Source organism: Lathyrus oleraceus, chromosome 2 (assembly GCF_024323335.1).
Source record: "Lathyrus oleraceus cultivar Zhongwan6 chromosome 2, CAAS_Psat_ZW6_1.0, whole genome shotgun sequence".
NCBI classification, from domain to species: domain Eukaryota; kingdom Viridiplantae; phylum Streptophyta; class Magnoliopsida; order Fabales; family Fabaceae; genus Lathyrus; species Lathyrus oleraceus.
Window position 1 is genome coordinate 251,835,057 of NC_066580.1, and position 21,306 is coordinate 251,856,362.

A 21,306-nucleotide genomic window follows, 5' to 3' on the forward strand; every position below is an offset into this window, starting at 1 on the left:
ATAGGAGGCTAAACTGGTATGTGAATTGGGTCGGATAAGAAAGCGGGTTGAACAAAAATATGTAGAGGAAAGCTTTATGGTAACCCCTAACCCAACAAAAATATGTTGAGGAAAGCTTTATGGTAATCCCTAGCCCAATGCTCTTAACTCAATAACAATAGGTTGAGGAGAGCTTTACGGCAGTGCTCTTGATACCATATTGGACAAAATAGGTAAAAGTTGTTATATTTTATTTTTCAGCCTTAGGCTGGTTTATATAATGAGGATACAATTACTATAATTGATTTTCTCATTAATGGAGAATAAATAAAAATAAATGTAGTATTAAAAGCAATAATAAAACCGGAAATAATATATTTTCCAACAGTAATATGGTTAGCGGGCCCTGTCCCTTATGCATTCGATAAAGCTATGCCATACCAATACAATGCCACTATGATTAAAAACGGTCAAGAGGTTCCTCTACCAGTTGCAGACTCAGTGGTGAATATCATAGATATAACAAAGGTGACGCGTAGTGGTCGTGTATTCAGTCTAGTGTCTCCGAAGATTGTAGAAGATGTCTCAGCAAGTAAGAAGGCAAAGATTCCAGTAGTGAATCCAATTAGTGCTCCAACGTGTCAGTCTGGTGAGTCCAGCAAATTGAAGACTAACGATGATGATGAGGTGTTAAGGTTGAGTAAGAGAAGTGAATTCAATGTTGTAGAGAAGATGCTCCAGACTCCGTCAAAGATCTTCGTGTTGTCACTGCTAATTAATTCCGAAGCGCACGGAGAAGCATTGTAGAAAGTGTTAGAATAGGCTTATGTTAAGCATGATGTTATCCTGGATCAGTTTGACCACATAGTTGCCAACATAACTTCTTGTAACAATTTGAGCTTTTGTGATGAAGAGCTTCCCGAGGAAGGCAGAAATCACAATTTGGAATTACATACTTCTATGAATTTCAAGGAGGACATTTTGTCCAATGTGTTGGTTGACACTGGGTCATCATTGAATGTGTTACCAAAATCAACTCTATCAAGACTTTCTTATCAGAGCACCCCAATGAGTTATAGTGGTGTAGTTGTCAAAGCGTTTGAGGTTCTCGTAAAACTGTCATTGGAGAAGTGGACCTTCTAGGGAAGATAGGTCCGAGTGATTTCCAGATTACTTTTCAAGTGATGGATATCCACCTGGCCTACAGATGTTTGTTGGGGAGGCCATGGATTCATGAAGCTGGAGCAGTGACGTCTACTCTTCACCAGAAGCTGAAATTTGTGAAGAACGACAAGCTTGTCATTGTTGGTGGAGAGAAGGCATTGTTAGTAAGCCATTTGTCATCTTTCACATATGTTGATGCTGAGGAGGAGGTTGGAACGTCGTTCCAAGCCTTATCTATTACTGATGAGTTAGAGAAAATGGGTGCACCCATGTCTTCTTTAAAAGATGCGTAAGAGACTATTCAAGATGGCAACATTGACAAGTGGGGTCGTGTTGTGGAGATCGTCGAGAACAAGAACAGGGTTGGGTTAGGATTTCAACCAGGGCCATTCAACGCCAAAGTCAAAGTTATGCAACCAGTATTCCACAGTGGAGGGTTCATTAGTGAGAATGATCAACACTTAGCTGCCATTATTGAAGACAATGGTGATGAAGACAAAGCTCATGCCAACTTTATGACGCATGTCCATACTTGCAACAATTGGGTTGCTGTTGATGTTCCCATTGTCATTCACCGTTCTAAGTAATTTATTTTTTATTGTTTTAAAAAAAATCCTTCTCCTATGGCTAAGCGAGAAGTGAACATTGTTGGGCATTTTTATTATTATCATTAATAAAATACAATTTTATTCATCCACATCTATGATGTTTTATTTTTACTTTTTTCTTTTTCTAAAAATGGTAATCACAAAAAAACATAAATAATAATAATCTTCCATATGCATAATATTTGTCCGCACTCCACATCTCTAAAATCAAAATATCAAATCATTATGCAGGTTGGTTCTCAAACCCATTGAATACAATGAAACTACTCCCTTTTCAAACTTTGATTTCCCTGTGTTCAAACCTAAGGAAGAGAATGATGATGAAGAAATATCTGATGAATTATCTCGTTTGATTGAGCACGAGGAAAAAACCATTCAGCCGTTTGAAGAGCATATTGAATTAGTCAACTTGGGTTCCGAGGATGATGTGAAGGAAGTCAAGATTGGGTCTCAACTGTGTCCAGAGGCTAAGAAGGGGTTGATTGATCTTTTTCGAGAGTATTCTGATGTGTTTGCTTGGTCCTATCAAGACATGCCTGGTTTGGATTCTGATATTGTGGAACATAAATTACCGTTGAAGCCAGAATGCCCGCCAGTCAAGTAGAAGTTGAGAAGAACTCATCCTGATATTACAGTAAAGATTAAAGAGGAAGTGCATAAGAAGATTGATGTTGGTTTTCTTATAACCTCCGAGTATCCGTAATGGGTGGCCAATATTGTTCCTATTTCTAAGAAAGATGGAAAAGTCCGCATGTGTGTTGATTATAGAGATTTGAATAAAGTCAGTCTGAAAGATGATTTCCCTCTGCCACACATTGATATGTTGGTAGACAATACAACTAAATTCAAAGTATTTTTGTTTATGGACAGATTTTCCGGTTATAATCAAATCAAGATGGCACCTGAAGATATGGAGAAGACCACATTCATTACGCCTTAGGGAACATTCTGTTATATAGTGATGCCTTTCGATTTAAAGAATGTTGATGCAACGTACCAGAGAGCTATGACCACTCTTTTTCATGATATGATGCATAAAGAGATTGAAGTTTAGGTTGATTATATGATTGCCAAGTCAAGTAATGAATAAGAACATGTTAAGCATTTGTTGAAGTTATTCCAGCGTTTGAGAAAGTATAAACTCCTCTTGAATCCCAATAAGTGTACTTTTTGTGTTAGTTCTGGTAAGTTGTCTGGCTTTATTATCATTGAGAAGGGTATTGAAGTTGATCCTGCCAAGGTCAAAGCAATACAAGAAATGCATGCGCCCAAAACTGGAAAGCAAGTTAGAGGTTTTCTCATCCGCTTGAACTATATCTCAAGATTTATATCGCATATGACTGCCACATGTGCGCCTATTTTCAAGCTTCTTTAGAAATATCAGTCTTTTGATTGGAACGAAGATTGCCAGAAAGCTTTTGATAGTATCAAAGAGTATTTACTTGAGCCTCCGATTTTGTCCCCGCCTGTTGAAGGAAGACTGTTGATCATGTATTTGACTATGCTTAATGAGAGTATGGGTTGTGTTCTTGGTCAACAAGATGAATCTAGAAAGAAAGGATATGCCATTTACTACCTCAGTAATAAGTTCACTGACTGCGAGACTTGGTATTATATGCTTGAGAAGACATGTTGCACATTGGCTTGGGCTGCTAAGCGTCCGTGCCAGTATATGTTGAATTATAATACTTGGTTGATATCCAAAATGGATCCAATCAAGTACATCTTTGAGAAGCCTGCTTTAACTGGTAGGATTTCCCGTTGGCAGATGTTGTTATCTGATTATGATATTGAATACCGATCTCAGAAAGTAATTAAGGGTAGTGTCTTGGCTGACCATTTGGCTCACCAACCTATTGAAGATTACCAGTCAGCGCAGTATGATTTTCCTGATACAGAGATTTTCTACTTGAAGATGAAAGATTGTGATGAACCATTGCTTGAAGAAGGGCCAAAACCTAGTTCCCATTGGGGCATGGTATTTGATGGAGCTGTTAATTCGTATGGTAATATGGATAAGTATGAAGCTTGCGTTATGGGGCTTGAAGAGGCCAATGATCTCAGAATAAAGTAACTTGACGTCTATGGAGATTCAACTTTGGTTGTGAATCAGATCAAAGGTGAATGGAAAATGAATCAACCCGGTTTGATACCATATAGAGACTATACGAGGAGGATTTCAACTTTATTTACAAAGGTTGAATTTCATCATATCCCTTAAGATGAAAACTGGACGACAGATGCTCTTACAACGTTGGCATCAATGATTGTGGTGAAATTTTGGAACGAAGTTCCCAATTTGAATGTGATGCGTCTTGATAGGCCATCTCATGTGTTTACTGTCGAAGAAGTTAAAGATGAAAATCCTTGGTATTTTGATATCAAATGTTTCCTCCAAAGTCGAATCTACCCATCTGAGGCATCTTTGAAAGAAAAGAAGACTTTGAGAAGATTAGCCGGAAATTTCTACCTGAATGGTGATGTGATTTGCAAGAGAAACTTCGGTATGGTTTTGCTCCGACACTGTTTAACGTCATTTCCTCTCCATGTCCCTTCTCTGTATGGGGAATTTATATGTTTGGAATGATTGAGCCCAAAGCTTCGAATGGACATCATTTCATTCTGGTGGCTATTGATTACTTCACAAAGTGGGTTGAAGCGACATCGTATGCAAATGTGACCAAGCAAGTTGTTGTAAGGTTTATCAAGAATCAGATTATATGTCGTTATGGTGTGCCGGGAAAGATTATTATTGATAATGGATCTAACTTGAACAATAATATGGTGGAAGCTCTTTCCAAAGACTTCAAGATTGCACATCATAATTCTTCTCCCTACAGACCCAAGATGAGTGGAGCTGTTGAAGCTGCAAATAAGAACATTAAGAAGATCATCCAGAAGATGGTTGTGACATATACGGATTGGCACGAGATGCTCCCATTTGCTTTGCATGGGTACCGTACATCCATCCGCACTTCAACAGGGGAAACCCATTTCTCTCTTGTTTATGGTATGGAAGTTATGCTCCCCCGTGAAGGTTGAGATCCCATCATTGTGTGTTTTGATGGAATCCAAGTTGACAGAAGCTGAATGGTTCCAAACCAAATATGATCAGTTGAATTTGATTGAAGAGAAGAGATTGACTGCCATGTGCCATGGGAAGTTATATCAGTAAAGAATGAAGAAAGCTTTTGATAAGAAGGTCAGGCCTCGTGTGTTTAGAGAAGGTGACTTTGTGCTCAAGAAGATTTTATCTTTCAAACCTGATGCTAGGGGAAAATGGACTCCGAATTATGAAGGTCCATATGTTGTGAAAAGAGAATTTTCAGGCGGTGGTTTGATTCTTATAACTATGGATGGTGAATGTAGCAGGAAATTCACGAACATCAAGCCATTGACAAGCTAAAGATCAATTAATAAGAGTCGTTGATCGCACCGAATTACACCGTATTTTTGACTCAGATTTCACATGTTTATTAGGACTTTATCATCATTTTATTTGTATTATGCTCTCTTTTCTCTTGTTTTCAGATATTTAGCACTTTCGGACTCTTTTGGAAGAAACGAAGCAAAAAGACCTAAAATTAGGGTTTTTCAGCGAAATTACACACATGGCGTTGCACATGGCGGCCGCTATAGGGGAAGCCATGAGTCACCAGCCCTCAACCAGGAGGTAACCGCCACATTCCCATGATTCACCCCATTTATACACATGGCGGACGCCATAAAGGGATGGCGGGCGCCACCTTTGGAAATCACGTTCCCACTAAAGCCCACTAAGGAGAAGTTGGAGGGCACCATGGTCTTTACAAACTGCTGAGAATCTCTATAAATAGCTCATTTCATTTTGTTTTCTATCATCCAACTTAGTTTTACAATACTAAGCATATAGTTATCATTTGTAATAGCGATAATCCGTCACATCTGAGGGTTATCGCACCATTGTGAGATTGAGTTGGGTCACTTCGAGTTGCTGTTGTCTTTAGCTTCAGGAGTCGGACGTTTATTTTTGTATCAGAATCGAAGCTTCTGTTTGGAGCAGGTTCTTATTTATCGCTTTATTTATTTATTTCCCGCATTGCTTTTAATTTATTTATTTCCCGCATCGCTTTTACTTTATTTATTTCCCGCATCGCTTTTACTTTATTTATTTCCCGCACTCGCTTTACTTTATTTATTTTCCGCACTCGCTTTACTTTATTTATTTTCCACACTCGCTTTACTTTATTTATTTTACGCACTTTACTCGCTCTCTACGCCTCACATTCTAAAACAAACTTTTCATTATGATTAACACCGTTATGTTTGTTTGCGTTACCATGTCTGGCTAAATCTTTTAAAGGTTAGAATGTAAGGATCGCGGTTAAAGTAATGTTTCACTTATTGAAATCTGTAGAAATACTTTAAAGGATGTTTTGATTTTTAACTCGAGTTTTCTAAAAACAAACTTGGTTAGTTTTAATTATTCGAGGAGTGCGAAAGCACCCTGGCATAGTAACTAGGAATCTTTATCACTTTAAGCAAAAGCTATTTTTGAAACTGTTTTCGGACGCCTTGATAGGTTTAAAATCAGTAAACTCCTTAGATTCCAAATCAAAATCACTTTTCAACTAAGTCTACGAGTCTTATTTCTTAAAAATAGGTTTACTACTTTAGCGTTCTGCGCACCTTTTATATGTGACAATAAAAAGCCTTAATTTAAGGGTAAACTCGGTTCTGAATACGCGAAAGCGACAGTTCCCGTTAAATGGATTCTTTTCAAGAGTAGAAAATATTTCCTCATAAGTAGTTCTATTTAGACAATCGAAACATCACTTAACTGACGTGAATTACATTCAACCTGTCTTTGCCTGCATTTATCATTTACCGTTATTTTGCAAACCAAATATCTCTTTTACACCGCCTTAGATAAACACTATAACGATAGTATTCGATAGATTGACGATTGGTCTCTGTGGGATCGATATTCTTTTATATTAATTTGACGTTATTCGTGCACTTGCGAATCACAACGATCAAGTTTTTGGCGCCGTTGCCGGGGACCAACTTCGTCAAATTTTGTACCTTGTTGTTACACCGTATAGACTAAGGCATTTTTAGTCGGGAAATGTGAAGAACCCGTAGTACCGGAAATTTAGTGGATCCTTTAGCGGAACCCGAACGTTATACTCGTACACACCTCTTACTCATCCGAATTAAGAAAGTTATGGCCGAGAATCGCGATAGGCGACCTCTTAAGGAATTTGCCCAACCCTCTGATGAGGAACCTAGTTCAAGTATAGTAAACCCCCTTATACCTGCTAACAACTTCGAACTAAAACCGTCTTTGTTGCAATTAGTACAACAACACTAATACGCGGGTCTCGCTACTGAGAACCCGAATCAACATTTAAAAGTTTTTATCCAACTATCCGACACCTTTAAATCTAACGGCGCTTCACCCGATGCGATTCGTTTAAGATTATTTCCTTTCTCCCTCAGGGATAGAGCACGTTCATGGCTAGATTCACTTCCAGCTAATTCAATAACTACCTAGGAAGACCTTAGGAGAGTATTCCTTGCTAGATATTTCCCCCCTAGTAAGACTGTTGTTCTTCGAAACCAAATAACTAGATTTGCTCGAAACCAAAGAGAATCGCTTTTCGAAGCTTGGGAGAGATATAAAGAGCTATTAAGAGTCTGCCCATACCATGACCTAGAATAATGGCTGATCGTTCATACCTTCTACAATGGACTCCATTATAATACCAAGATGAGCATCGACACCGCCGCAGGTGGCGCGCTGATGAACAAACCTTATCCAAAAGCTTGTGACCTAATTGAGGATATGGCCCAAAACCATTATCAATGGGGAACTGAACGAGCATCAATAGAGAAAAAGGAGACCCAAGGTGGAATACATGAGGTAAGCTAAAACCGTAGCAGTAGTCCATACAGAGTGCGAACTCTGTGGATCTAAAGGACACGAATCGGCGGAGTGTAACCTTTTGAACGAATTAAATACCGACCAAGTGAATTATGCCCAAGGTAACCCGTTTTCAAACACTTACAACCCTGGATGAAAGAATCATCCAAATTTCTCTTATAGAAACCAGAACCCTATCCAAAATAATGCACCTCAGAGACCGCAAGGTTATCAATCCCGAAAACCAAACCAACATATGCAAGTTGTGCCCCAAAAGTCTAACCTTGAGAAGATCATGAAAAGCTTTATATCGGGCCAGACTCAGCAAAATAAAGAATTCCTAAACCAAAACATTCACGTAAACGAACTTATAATACAATTAGGAACCATGGTTGATCAGATAATCACTCACAACAAGATGCTTGAAACCTATATCTCACAGGTAGCACAAAACCAAGCCCCACAAACTACACCTGGAGGCCAATTTCCTGGACAACCTGAACCAAACCCTCGAGGGAAAGCTAATGCTATCTCGTTATGAAGTAGGACCGCTTACGAAGGGCCTCAGAACCCAACAATGAGTGAGTCCAAAACTTCTAAAGAGAATATGCCTACCAACTAAGAAGAGGAACTAGAGGAACCTGAGAAACAAAACCAACCAAGAAGGTGAAGCAAGGGATAAAACTTACAAACCACCTCCCCCGTACAAACCACCAATCCCATATCCGCAAAGACTTAAACAAACCAAAGTCAATAACCAATATCAAAAATTTATAAAAGTGATATAAAAGCTTCATGAAGAGATACCTTTCACAGAAGCTATCACCCAAATTCCGTCTTACGCCAAATTTCTCAAAGACATCTTAACTAACAAGCGTAGGCTCGACGATCCAAAACGCTTGGAATGCAACTTCATTTCTGAGGATAAACTTGCTAAGAAGGAGAAAGACCCTGGTAGTTTTTCTATACCTTGCATTTTAGGAAATCATGTGATCGACAAAGCATTCCTAGACTTAGGCGCTAGTGTAAGTTTAATGCCCTTAGCTGTATGTAAGAGATTAAACTTAGGAGAATTACAACAAACTAAGATGTCCCTTCAATTAGCCGATAGGTCTGTTAAGTATCCTGTAGGCATTTTAGAAGACATCCCGATTAGGATCGGTCAACTTTATATTCCAACAGACTTTGTGGTCATGGATATCAAAGAAGCCGAAGATATCCCTATCCTTTTAGGTAGACCATTCTTATCAACAACCAGAGCTATAATAGATGTCAAAAGAGGGAAATTAACCTTTGAAGTAGGGGACGAAAAGATCGAGTTCATTCTTTCGAAATTCCTGATGGCACCAATTCTAGGAGACACATGTTATGTGATCGATATCATAGATGAGTGCATAAGAGAATTTGATCAGGGAGAACCTAAGATCGAACCATTTTCAAACCCGAATGAAAAGGATGACGAGTTAGATGGAACGGAACCTCTCACTGATGAATGTCTGGATCTTACTCCAGACCCTTCACCCAATTCTTAAAAACCAGCCCAAGAACTTAAGGAACTACCCAAGAACCTAAGATATGAGTTCCTGGATGAAGAAATGAACCGCCCAGTAATAGTTAGTGCCACCTTAAACCAAGACGAGACGAATCGACTCTTGAACGTTTTAAGAAAATACCCCTCTGCCTTAGGGTACAACATCTTTGATTTAAAAGGTATTAGCCCATCCGTGTTGTAAGACCCCAATTTTGGCCCTAAGATCCCTCATGGCATCATAATATTGCATTTGCAAAGCCTCAAGGATCATAAGCATCTTGGTTCCCTTTGCCTTTGGTTGGGACCTCTTGTGAGTGGTTTGAGATCACCAAGCATGCTTGAATTATATATCATTGCTTTTATCATTTTATTTACTAACCAAAAGCACAAAAATATGTCACTAACATTTCTTGTTTGTAGCTTGAGCAATCACAAGGTCAAAAAGCTTCTAGGTGATCCTTTGTACAAAGATATGGCCAAGAGAAGATGAAAGCAAGCATGGAAATGGTTCCCAAAGCTCTCATCCATAAAATATTCCTCCCTAGCATCTCAATTCATCATTTTGATCAAAGCAAGTCAAAGGGTTTGAGGTTTGTCTCCCAAGGAAACCCTAATTCATTTATGTACCAACTGTGCCTTGCTCATGAAGCAACCTCAGCCCATGGTCAAATACAATGAAGGGAAGTTCTTTAATTCATCATTTCATGAAAATTTGAACTTATTTGAGTGTCCTCAATCATCAATTCATCAAGATATGAGTTGCGGATTTGAGAAGTTGATCAGTCAATTCATCTGATTATTGTGAAATGCACTGAGACCTAACTTTTTATGTGTTGGTAAAATGGATATGATCCCAAAAGCAAAAATGTTATTAAGGCCAATATGAACAAATTTCATGTTCATAAAATTTTTATTTGAAGCATGGAAGGTCATCTCCCATTCCAAGACATTATAGGTCATTTTGACTGAAACCCTAATTTTGGGTCAACTTCCCAAGAACATAACTCATTCATGTTTTATGATTTTAAGGTGGGATCAAATGAATTGGAAAGCTTAAGATGTCTAATTCAAATGTTATGTTGAACAAAATTTCAAAATCTCAAAAGAAACACATGTGATAATGCAAAGCATTATAGGTCACTTTGGACCAAATGCATTGAAAGGCAAAAAAGTCCAACTTCAAGTGCCCATAACGTCTTCATAAAAAATCCAAATGATGCAAAATGTAAGTCCATTTTTAATGTGTTGAAAATATCTACAACTTTGATGTTTGAGGTTTTTTCATTAGAGGCTTGCATCATCAAAACAGAAGGGCTTGAAGTTGTTTCAATTTGACAAAATTCTCAAAGGCATGTTTTGCACTATGAACTTCATGGCCTGTTTTCATAAATTTCCACACTTCAAATGAGTTTTTGTCCAACATAACATTTGTTCCTTATGTCAAGACCTTTCCAACCATTACACATATGCTTATGTTTGGATTTTCTAATTGGAATTTTCGAAAAGGTGAACATTTAGGAATAATTATGGAATTCATGTGCAAACTTCATGCACAAGCCTTTGCCTTGCCATTTGCACGTCCAAAACTCATTCATTTGTGTTCAGCATGCAAAACCAATTGAGTTTGGGCCTCACATGTGCCTGTACAGGCCCATGCATGGAGGACCCAAGCTCATGCACACACGAGTTTTCCACCTCATTGCATCACCTTGTGCTATAAATAGATGCACTGCTTCATTCATTTGGACACCCTGAATCAATCTGAAATGCTGAAGAAATCAAAACCTAGCCATCACTAAAGGAATATTCATTTTTACTTCTGATTTTCAAGTTTGAATTTCAACAAAATTAGTTGATCTTCAATACTTATTCCTAAGCCTAGCTCTCTTACCAAGCATCCAGATCAAGCTGCAAGCAAAGGATTAGTTGAATTGTGCTGTTGAAAGCTGCTCTGCGAAGGTTTATACGTCAACTGTTTTGCTTCGAATCTCACTGAATATTGTGTGTTTCTTGAGTCCATTTGCATTTCTGAAGTCCTCATATGAGAGGCAAGCCAGTGGTGGCTTTAATTTTTTGAATTGGTGAATTTCAGATTGAACACCTAGTTTTTCAACCTCAGATTTCTTCTTCTATAAGGATCTTGAGCAAAAACTAAGGTTACAGCGGTGATGTACATCACCCCAGCTTCATTTTGGTGTATGGATCGTGAGTTTTGGTTGAGGTTGTAGAACCTGCAACTCTGGCCGGAGCTGATGTGCTCGCCGGAGAAGACGGTGGTGTACACCACCGTCCCTTTTCCAGATGGATTGTGGACCGTGTGATGGCATCCCCAGATTTAATCACATCCTTCCATTGTTATGACTTTTATTTAATGTCCATGTGATGCGTTTGATTGAGGACTTCGATAGGCGCGCGCTTGAGGGGCCTCTGATCAGCCACGTCAATTAATGAGGCTTGATCAGACGCCTCTCCTTTTTTTTTTTTATAATTTCCATTTTATTTCTTTTATTTCATTTAACTTCAAAAAATCATAACTCTTTCATTTTTAATCCAAAAAATATGGGACCAATTGCATTATTTATCTTTTTAATTTTAGTTTTTAAAAATGATTTTTAATATTTTTTATTTCATCATTTGATATTTTTTGTGAATTTTCTCTTTTCTGGCTATTTTTAATTCATTTTAAATAGTTTTTGATATTCAAAAAATACAAAAATATTTTCTCAACCTACTTGAATGATGATGGATCTATGAAAAATATTCTCATCAATTTTTTAATTGATTTGAGATTTATTTGAGATTTTAGTTCAATTAGGTTATTTTTATTCATTTTTAATTGATTAAAAATAGTTTCTGACTTTTAAAAATGCTGAAATTTTTTGTCAAACTTTGTTTGACCTTGTTGAACTTGGGATAAATCACTTGGACTTTCAAAAGTTGATTTGAAGTGATTTTGAAGTTTGACCTTTCTTTAATATTTTAATTCAAGTTTATTTTCAATATTAAAAATGCCAAAAAAATATTTTGTTCATTTCTTGACTTCCAATCTACATCTCACTTCTGTTTTTGTTTGTTTGACCATGATCCTCAATGTCATTGGCCAACACTTGTTGATTGGTACATTCCATTTCATTTTAATGCACTTTATTCTTTCCATTTTCATTATCCATTATTCATCTCCTTCTTCTTCTTCTTTCTTTTTGATCAATGAGTTAAAGGTTGATAAGTTAGCATTGATTAGGGAGGCTTAATCTTCTTTGATTCAAATCTAATTCATCTTGATCAATTGATCAAGTGAATGGCTTTGCATTAAGGACAAGTTGCTTTCTAAATCATGCAAAAGGCTTAAACCAATACAAGATCAATTCTCTTCTTCCTTTTGGCATGGCAAGTTGTTGGAACTTGGTTCACTAATCAAGACTTCTAACTTGTGTTGTTGCCTACATTATTATTGACCGACCTCAGATAGTTGTGACTTCTACATAAGTCCAATTACGATTGCTTAACATAGCGCTAAATTTTCCTTATGGCACACTAACTACTAACTATTAACCATTAACATTTACTTCTTGAACTTTACATTTATGCAATTTACTATTCTTGTACATACTATTCATTTGCTTTTCCCTTTACTCACTTGAGCACATGTTTATGTTAATGCAATTTTCCTTTTGCTCACTTGAGCATATAATTGTGTATATACTATTGTGCTTGTGTTTTGTTTTGATTGTCGTGAACCAAATGCAAAGAATTGGACAAAATGGACTTAGACTTTAGGACTTTCCCTATGAAAATTTGGAGTCAAAGAGCAACTAGGCATTGGGCCTTTAGAGTGCTATGAAAGTCAAAGAGCAACTAGGCATTGGTCCTTTAGAATGCTTAATGTTGAAGATGCCTTGAAAGGACCAACTTCTAAACTCTTCTTGTCCATTCCTTGTTTGTTTTGCTAGAATCTTTTAATGTGTGTGTTCTTGTGCTAAGGATTCCAACTTGGTCCAAATTGAGGAACCATTACCATGAGCTTCTAAGAGAGGGGAACCCAAGATACATTGAGGAGCTTTTCCAGAGTTCATTTGATTATTGATTGCTTGAGTTTATGCTTATGTGATTGCTTATTCCAAAGGATGGGAGCTACTTGGATCATCAATATGATCTCAAGAGAGGAACTCCATTTGTGGTTTTGCTTCTTGTCCCTTACCTCTTGTATGTTTAGGACTTTAGCCATTCTTCTTCTTCTCTCCACTCTAACCCAAGCCAAAACCTTTGTGCAAACATTTAGCACTTGTTTTCAACATTAGAAACCTAAGCCATATGCTTTTGATTTTCAAACTTTTCTTTTCATAACACTTATTTTGAATTGAACTTCTAAGTCAACTCTGACCATTTTGTACATACTTTTCATTGGTAAATATAACCCATTCAAATACCTTTTTTTTGTGGTTTCAATGGCCACTCTCTTAATCAAAACTTTTTCATAACCTTTAGCTATTAGGTTTGAGTTATCCTTGAGGTAGATGTAATACTCACCTATATCCTTAGTGATGGACAATGAGTCTTCCATGCTTATTATAGGGTTAACCCCTCACTAGCATGTTGAAGCTACCCTCACATGGTGGATTTGTGGTTTTCTGGTTGAGTTTTCTCCCTTAAATAACAAAAGACCTTAAGGCTTTTGGACCAATCAATTCACCAACTCATCTTTGAGATTTTTACCCCGAACTACGAGGTTTTGATCCTAATCTTTTTTAAGATGGTATGTAGGCAATGGGTTTATCCATCCAAACACAAAATGTAAATAAACTTGTACATTCTCTTCTCATCTCTTCAATCATGTTTGCACAAACAAGTTTTTCACAAAATTCCAACCTTACAACAAATATGAAAAGGGATCCCTAGGAGTACCTAGGATGTTTTGGGTGCTTAAAACCTTCCCATTGCATAACCAACCCCCTTACCCAGATCTCTGAAATTTTTACTAGTTTTTGATTTGATAAAACTTTTAGGTTTTTGTTCGCTTTCTAACCATTCCTTTGGATAAATAGAAGTGCAGTGGCGACTCGACTTGTATGGTTTACCTTGGATTTAGTCAATATCTCTAATGGTAACGAATACCCCGCTACAGAAAAGTGGCGACTCTGCTGGGAACGCTTTACCTAGTGGGTTTTTCCTACTTTTCATATTGGTTGTATTGTATTGTATATTGTTTGGTGACATATTTTTGTGAAATTTGGGATTATTGTATTGTATGTAATGATTGAATTGCTTGAATATTAATTCCTTGTTTGCTTGGTGATCTTTGTGAGATGAGTTCTATACCCGAACTCGAGTGCACTTAGGATAGGAGAATGGCATAGTCTTGTTGACTTGTGTGGAGTTATTCCTTAGCAAGTTGACTTGCAAGTCCATTCACTTGGTGGAGGTCATGTTGGGATCAATAATGTCACACAAGTAGTTGTGGTTAGACATTACTCTTTCCAATATGGACCTTAGAAGCCAAGGACCTTAGTTTACCAAGCCCATCTTGGCCTATTCTTAGGATGTAGTGCAAAAGTCGTTCAAGTGTAAGATTTGATACGATTGTTACGCGATACTACGCTCATAAGAGTCTCTCATGAGAATATTTTTGGAATATGAGTAGTCATTTCTCCGATAATATCCGAAAGATGGGATGATGACTATGGGAACCTCTTGTAGAACATGTTTGGCAGGTTAAACCCTAGTACACTCCCTTTGGGTGGTTCTAAACCGAGACTCCATGCTCGTGACTTGCAACAAACCCTTGATTCGTGGTTGATCCGTTCATGTATCCTTAATATCAATGGAACTTGGGTGTTGATAAGGTGTAAACCATAATCCACCAAAATGGATGATTGATATTAAGGATAATATGATCCATCCCATGACCTTTGTTTGGTATGCTTTGCTTGATCCTTGAGTGTGATTGTTGCATTCATGCATTCATGCACCCATTTGCATCCATATCATCAAAATAACAAGAAAATCTTCAAGGAACTTAAGAGGTCTATTTGCAAATTTTCAGACATGGAAAGACAAAGAAGGAATACAAAGAAGTATAGCTTCAGACAACTAGACTTGAAAGAGCTAAGGAATTTGACATCCGATGTATTAGATCCTTTGGGTTTTAAAGCTCGTTTTGGGAAGCTTCTTCCTCTTCTGACTACTCAGGTGGATGAAGGATTGATGAGTGTATTGGTGCAGTTTTATGATCCCTTGTACCGTTGCTTCACATTTCCGGATTTTCAGCTTTTACCCACACTTGAAGAGTATGCCTACCTGGTGGGTATACCTATTCTAGACTAGTTGTCGTTCAATGGCTTAGAGAGTATTCCTACTTCTCGAGAGATAGCTGGCATGTTGCATATAGATGAATCTCTGGTTGGTGCTCATATGACTACCAAAGGTGGAATTCAAGGTCTCCCTTCCGAGTTCCTCATTACTCAAGCTACTATGTATGGGAAGGCCATGAGTGAGGATGCCTTTGAGGCCATATTTGTACTTCTCATCTATGGGTTAGTGTTGTTCCCCAACATCGACAAGTTTGTGGATGTGAACGCTATTAGGATTTTCTCTACTCTTAATCCCGTTCCGACTCTGTTGGGTGACACTTATTTTTCTTTGCATATGAGGAATGCAAAGGGTGGTGGTGCCATTGTGTGATGTTTTCCTCTGTTGTATAAGTGGTTTATTTCTCACTTACCGCAGACGGTCGCCTTCGAGGAGAACAAGGGATGTCTACGGTGGTCCACAAGACTTATGTCTCTCACTAATGATGATATCTCTTGGTACAACCGTGTACACGATGGTGTGCAGATTATCGACTCTTGTGGTGAATTCTCCAATCTGCCTCTTCTTGGTACATGTGGTGGAATTAACTACAACCCTGGTTTGGCACGTCGTCAGCTTGGGTTCCCCCTAAAGGATAAACCCAATAACATTCTGTTAGAGGGAGTGTTCTTTCAGGAGGGTAAAGATCCCCAAGGCTTGAAGAACAAGATGGTTCGCGTTTGGCGCAGGATTTATAGGAAAGGAAGGAAGGAGTTGGGTCCTAAGAATTATGTTGCTTTGGAGCCTTATACTGCTTGGGTTAGAAGGAGAGCTTTTGAGTACCTCATGCCTTACGAGTACCCGAGACCTACACCTTTGGTTGTGGCTGGGTCATCAACCCTCCCTGACCAAGGAGTAGAGGAGTTGAGAGACGAAGACTGTTCACGTGCCTGGATCCGTGAACGAGAAGAGTTGCTTCAGCAGAGCAAGGAAAAGGATGCTTTGATTGAGTTTCTCGAGCATCAGGTCATTGATGATCCTAATGATGCATGGATTTCTCTACTTCCTTATCTTCCCGTATCCCGAGCTTTAGATGATTGTTTCTAGGGATACATAGGATGATTATTTTCCTTTTCTCTTGTATTTGGTTACCAATGCTGCACTTCTTTGGTGTAAAAAAGGATACTTTCCAGATATTATTGATAAGCTGATTCCATATGAGATAAAAGTATAATATTTCCCAAAATTTGCATATAGAACTCTAAAGTTCCTCTGAAATAAAAAAAACAAATCATATGCATAAGCATTGCATGCATCATGTGCATAAGCAGGTTTTGCTCCAGGCTTCTGGTCCTATGGTCTAACTCTGTGTTCTTCATTTATTTCAAAGACAAGCTGACTCACCGGTACTACACCAGAGCCAACTCTTCAAGACTGATGGATCATTTGGAACAAGAAAACCGTGAGCTGAAGGAGGAGGTAGCCAGATTGACTGCCCCGATGGAGTCATTCTTGGCCGCTCAGAGCCAGTCTTCTCCAACACCTGCCACTCCTCCCCAGAGGATGGTCATTTCTGAGATCGTAACTTCCACCATGCCTGCTGCAACAGCCCACTTTGCACCATCCATGCCATCCGGGTTCCCTTGGGGAATGCCCGCCAACTTTGTGCCAGAGGTTTTTGCTCAAACTCTTGCTTCTTTGCCGGCATCTAGCCCGGTCCTTTCAGTGCCACCTCCTGTCATGCACACTTTACCAAGGGTTGAAGATACCACCTATCATTCTGAGCCATCTGAGGGTCCAGATGTTTATGAGAAGATGGATGACATGAAAGACCAATTCCTTGAGCTTCGCAAGGAACTGAAGACTTTGAGGGGGAAGGACCTCTTTGGTAAGAATGTTGCTGAGTTGTGCCTTGTGCCCAACGTGAAGATCCCTATTAAGTTCAAAGTGCCTGACTTTGAGAAGTATAAGGGAAACACGTGCCCTCTCAGTCATCTTGTGATGTATGCTTGCAAGATGTCGATACAAACTGATAATGATCAACTGCTCATCCACTATTTCCAGGACAATTTGTCCGGTGCCGATCTCCGGTGGTACATGGGTCTGGAAAGTTCGAACATCCGCTCTTTCAACGATCTTGGTGAGGCCTTCGTCAAGCAATATAAATACAATATGGATATGGCTCATGATAGGGACCAGTTGAGGGCGATGTCCCAGAAAGAGAAAGAAACCTTCAAAGAATACGCCCAGAGGTGGCGCGAATTGGCAGCTCAGATAGTGCCGCCCCTAAAGGAGAAAGAGATGACCAAGATCTTCTTGAAGACCTTGAGCTCGTTTTACTACGAAAGAATGATAGTCAGTGCTCCCTCAGACTTTATCGAGATGGTGAATATGGGGATGAGATTGGAAGAGGGGGTCCGTGAAGGACGCTTAACTCGAGATGAAGGCTCTTTAGCAAAGAGATATGGAAGCTTTATGAAGAAGAAGGGGGGAGAGGCACATGTTGTGTCTTCCCATATCAAGAGAAGACCCTCTGCGAAGAGGAAGATTACTCGCCCAGTCAACAACCAGCATCAGGTGGCTCATATAGCACCTATTTTCAGGGAAGCTCAACATTATCAGCAACCACAAACTCAGCAATATCAACAACAACAATAGCGTCCATAACAACAAGCCTACCAGCCTCGAAATAACAACAACAATGCCAACACTGGCTATGAGAAGAAGAGGGTCACCTTTGATCCAATTCCGATGACTTATGCTGAACTCTATCCATCTCTGATTGATAAAAAGTTAATCACTCCGCGAGACCCTCCCGCTGTACCTGCTAACCCCCAGTGGTGGTACAAGCCTGAGCTTCATTGTGTGTATCATTCCGGTGCTCCCGGACATGACGTGGAGAATTGTTATCCTCTGAAGACCAAGGTGCAAAACCTTGTAAGAAGCGGGATTTTGTTTTTCGAGGACGTAGGTCCGAATGTGAAGAAGAACCCATTGCCCGAGCATGGGAAGTCTGTTAATATGGTCCAGGGTTGTCCTGGCAAGTACAAAGTTAAATATGTCAGTCATATCCGGCAATCGCTGGTTGAGATGCATCGCTTGCTGTGTGATTATAGCCATTATGAGCATGACCACGATAGATGCCGAGTCTGTTCTGTTAATCAGAGAGGGTGTCGCCAGGTGCGCAAGGAGTCATTGAGATCCTTCAAAATAGAAATGTTGACAAAGACGCTGTTGAGGTCAACGTAATTTCTCCGATATTCCGGATACCCGAGCCTATTGTCATCAAGTATGATGGTAGCAAGCAGAAGGTTGCTCCCGCTCTGACTATTAAGCCAGCCGGACTTATACCGTACTCCTCCGAGAAGGCGGTTCCTTATCGCTACAATGTTGTAGCAGTGGAAAATGGGAAAGAGGTGTCCCTGCCCTCTTCATCCGTCGTTAATATTGTTGACGTCAGCGGTTTGACCCGCAGCGGTCGTGTATTTTCAGCTCCGTTGAAGCCTCAAGCTGATGCTCGAGGAAGTGTTGATGCTGATTTTGAACGCCTGATTGGGAATGCTGTGAGCACTCCGAATCCGACACTTGTTGCTAAGCCCTCTTCAATGTTGAGAACTCCTGCTTCTGCTGGCCCGAGTGGCAATACGAAAGAAGATTGTGATGAGATGTTGAGGCTCATCAAGAGAAGCGAGTACAACGTTGTAGACCAGCTTCTACAAACGCCATCCAAAATATATGTGTTATCATTGCTATTGAGTTCAGAACCACACCGAGAAGCTCTGTAGAAGGTGTTGGATGTGGCGTACGTGGATCATGATGTCACAATAGAACAGTTTGATAGCATTGTTGCAAACATCACCGCTTGTAACAATTTGAGTTTTTGTGACGCTGATCTCCCCGAGGAAGGAAGAGACCACAACTTGGCCATTGAGCAGAGAACTCCTTCATTTGCTTCCTACAAAGATGCAAAGTTGGCCATTGAGCACGGTGCAACTGTTGGTTTAAGACAAATGATCAAGTTGGAAGACAACAAGTCCCAGGCTAGCATAGGCTATTCTTCTGGGGTCTTCAACAAGCAAGGTTTGTTCAAGAGTGGAGGATTCATCCACACCGGTCAAGACGAGGAGGCTGCTGCCATTTTGGAAGAAGACGAAGAGGATTCTGGCAATTTCATTATCCCTGGAGGGATCTGCAATAATTGGGTCGCTGTGGATATTCCAACAGTTATCCATAAGTCAAAGTAATGTTCATTGTGTTTGAAAACCCTTCTCCCATGCCAAAAGGAGAAGTGATGACATTGTTGGCGCATAAATACAATGATACTTTCATTCAATAAATTCATGTTAAATGTTTGTTTTTCCAATTATTATCCATTTTCACTTTTTGCATGAAATTGGTGATCATATAAAACCCTAAAAAATAACAATAAAATCAATCTTTTCATCTGAATAATGATTTGCTTTGTTTGAATTCTAAAATCTCTTTTATATCCAAAAACATTATGCAGGTTGATCAAACCCATTGAACATAATGATCCAACACCATCTCCCAACTTTGAATTCCCTGTATTTGAGGCGGAAGAAGATGATGTTGAAGAGATTCCTGACGAGATTACCCGTCTACTTGAGCATGAAGAGAAGATCATTCAGCCGCATCTTGAGAATCTGGAAACGGTCAACTTGGGGTCTGAAGATTGCGTGCGAGAAGTGAAGATTGGGGCACTCCTGGAAGAATCTGTTAAGAAGGGGTTGATTGAGTTGCTACAAGAATATGTTGACGTCTTTGCCTGGTCATATGAAGACATGCCTGGTCTAGATACTGATATCGTGCAACATTTCCTACCTTTGAAGCCTGAGTGTGTGCCTGTGAAGCAAAAGCTCAGAAGAACTCATCCCGATATGGCAGTAAAAATCAAGGAGGAAGTTCAGAAGCAAATTGATGTGTGGTTTCTGGTGACTTCTACATATCCTCAATGGGTGGCCAATATTGTGCCCGTGCCTAAGAAAGATGGAAAAGTCCGGACGTGTGTGGACTATAGAGACTTGAATAAAGCTAGTCCGAAAGATGACTTTCCACTACCACATATTGATATGTTGGTAGATAATACAACTAAATTCAAAGTCTTCTCATTTATGGATGGTTTTTCCGGATATAATCAGATTAAAATGGCACCCGAGGATATGGAGAAGACAACATTCATTACACCTTGAGGAACATTCTGTTATTGAGTGATGCCTTTCGGTTTGAAGAACACCGGAGCCACGTATCAACGAGCTATGACTACCTTGTTTCATGATATGATGCATAAGGAGATCGAGGTATATGTTGATGATATGATTGCTAAGTCGAGAACGGAAGTTGAACATGTAAAGCACCTGTTGAAGCTCTTTCAGCGTCTAAGGAAGTACAAGCTTCGATTGAATCCCAACAAGTGTACATTTGGAGTCCGTTCCGGCAAGTTATTGGGTTTCGTTGTTAGCGAAAGAGGTATTGAGGTTGATCCTGCAAAGGTCAAAGCAATACAAGAGATGCCAGCGCCCAAAACTGAAAAGCAAGTTCGAGGTTTTCTTGGCCGCTTGAACTACATTTCCAGATTCATATCCCGCATGACTGCCACGTGTGCGCCGATATTCAAGCTCCTCCGAAAAGATCAGTCCCATGATTGGACCGAGGATTGCCAGAAAGCTTTTGACAATATTAAAGAGTATTTGTCTGAGCCTTCGATCCTGTCTCCGCCTGTGGAAGGAAGACCATTGATTATGTATCTGATAGTTCTTGAAGACTCAATGGGTTGTGTCCTTGGTCAACAAGATGCATTAGGGAAGAAAGAGTAT

The 21,306-nt window shown here is 39.4% G+C and overlaps 1 protein-coding gene across 1 annotated transcript in view; it reads left to right on the plus strand.

The window, feature by feature from the left end:
- The first annotated feature begins 435 nt into the window (after positions 1–435).
- The window catches only part of LOC127122787 (uncharacterized), a 169,679-nt gene continuing 148,808 nt past the window's right edge, over positions 436–21,306 (plus strand). The window contains exon 1 of the mRNA XM_051053073.1: positions 436–628. Coding sequence (XP_050909030.1) covers positions 436–628 — 193 coding nt within the window. The remainder of the gene's footprint in view (positions 629–21,306) is intronic.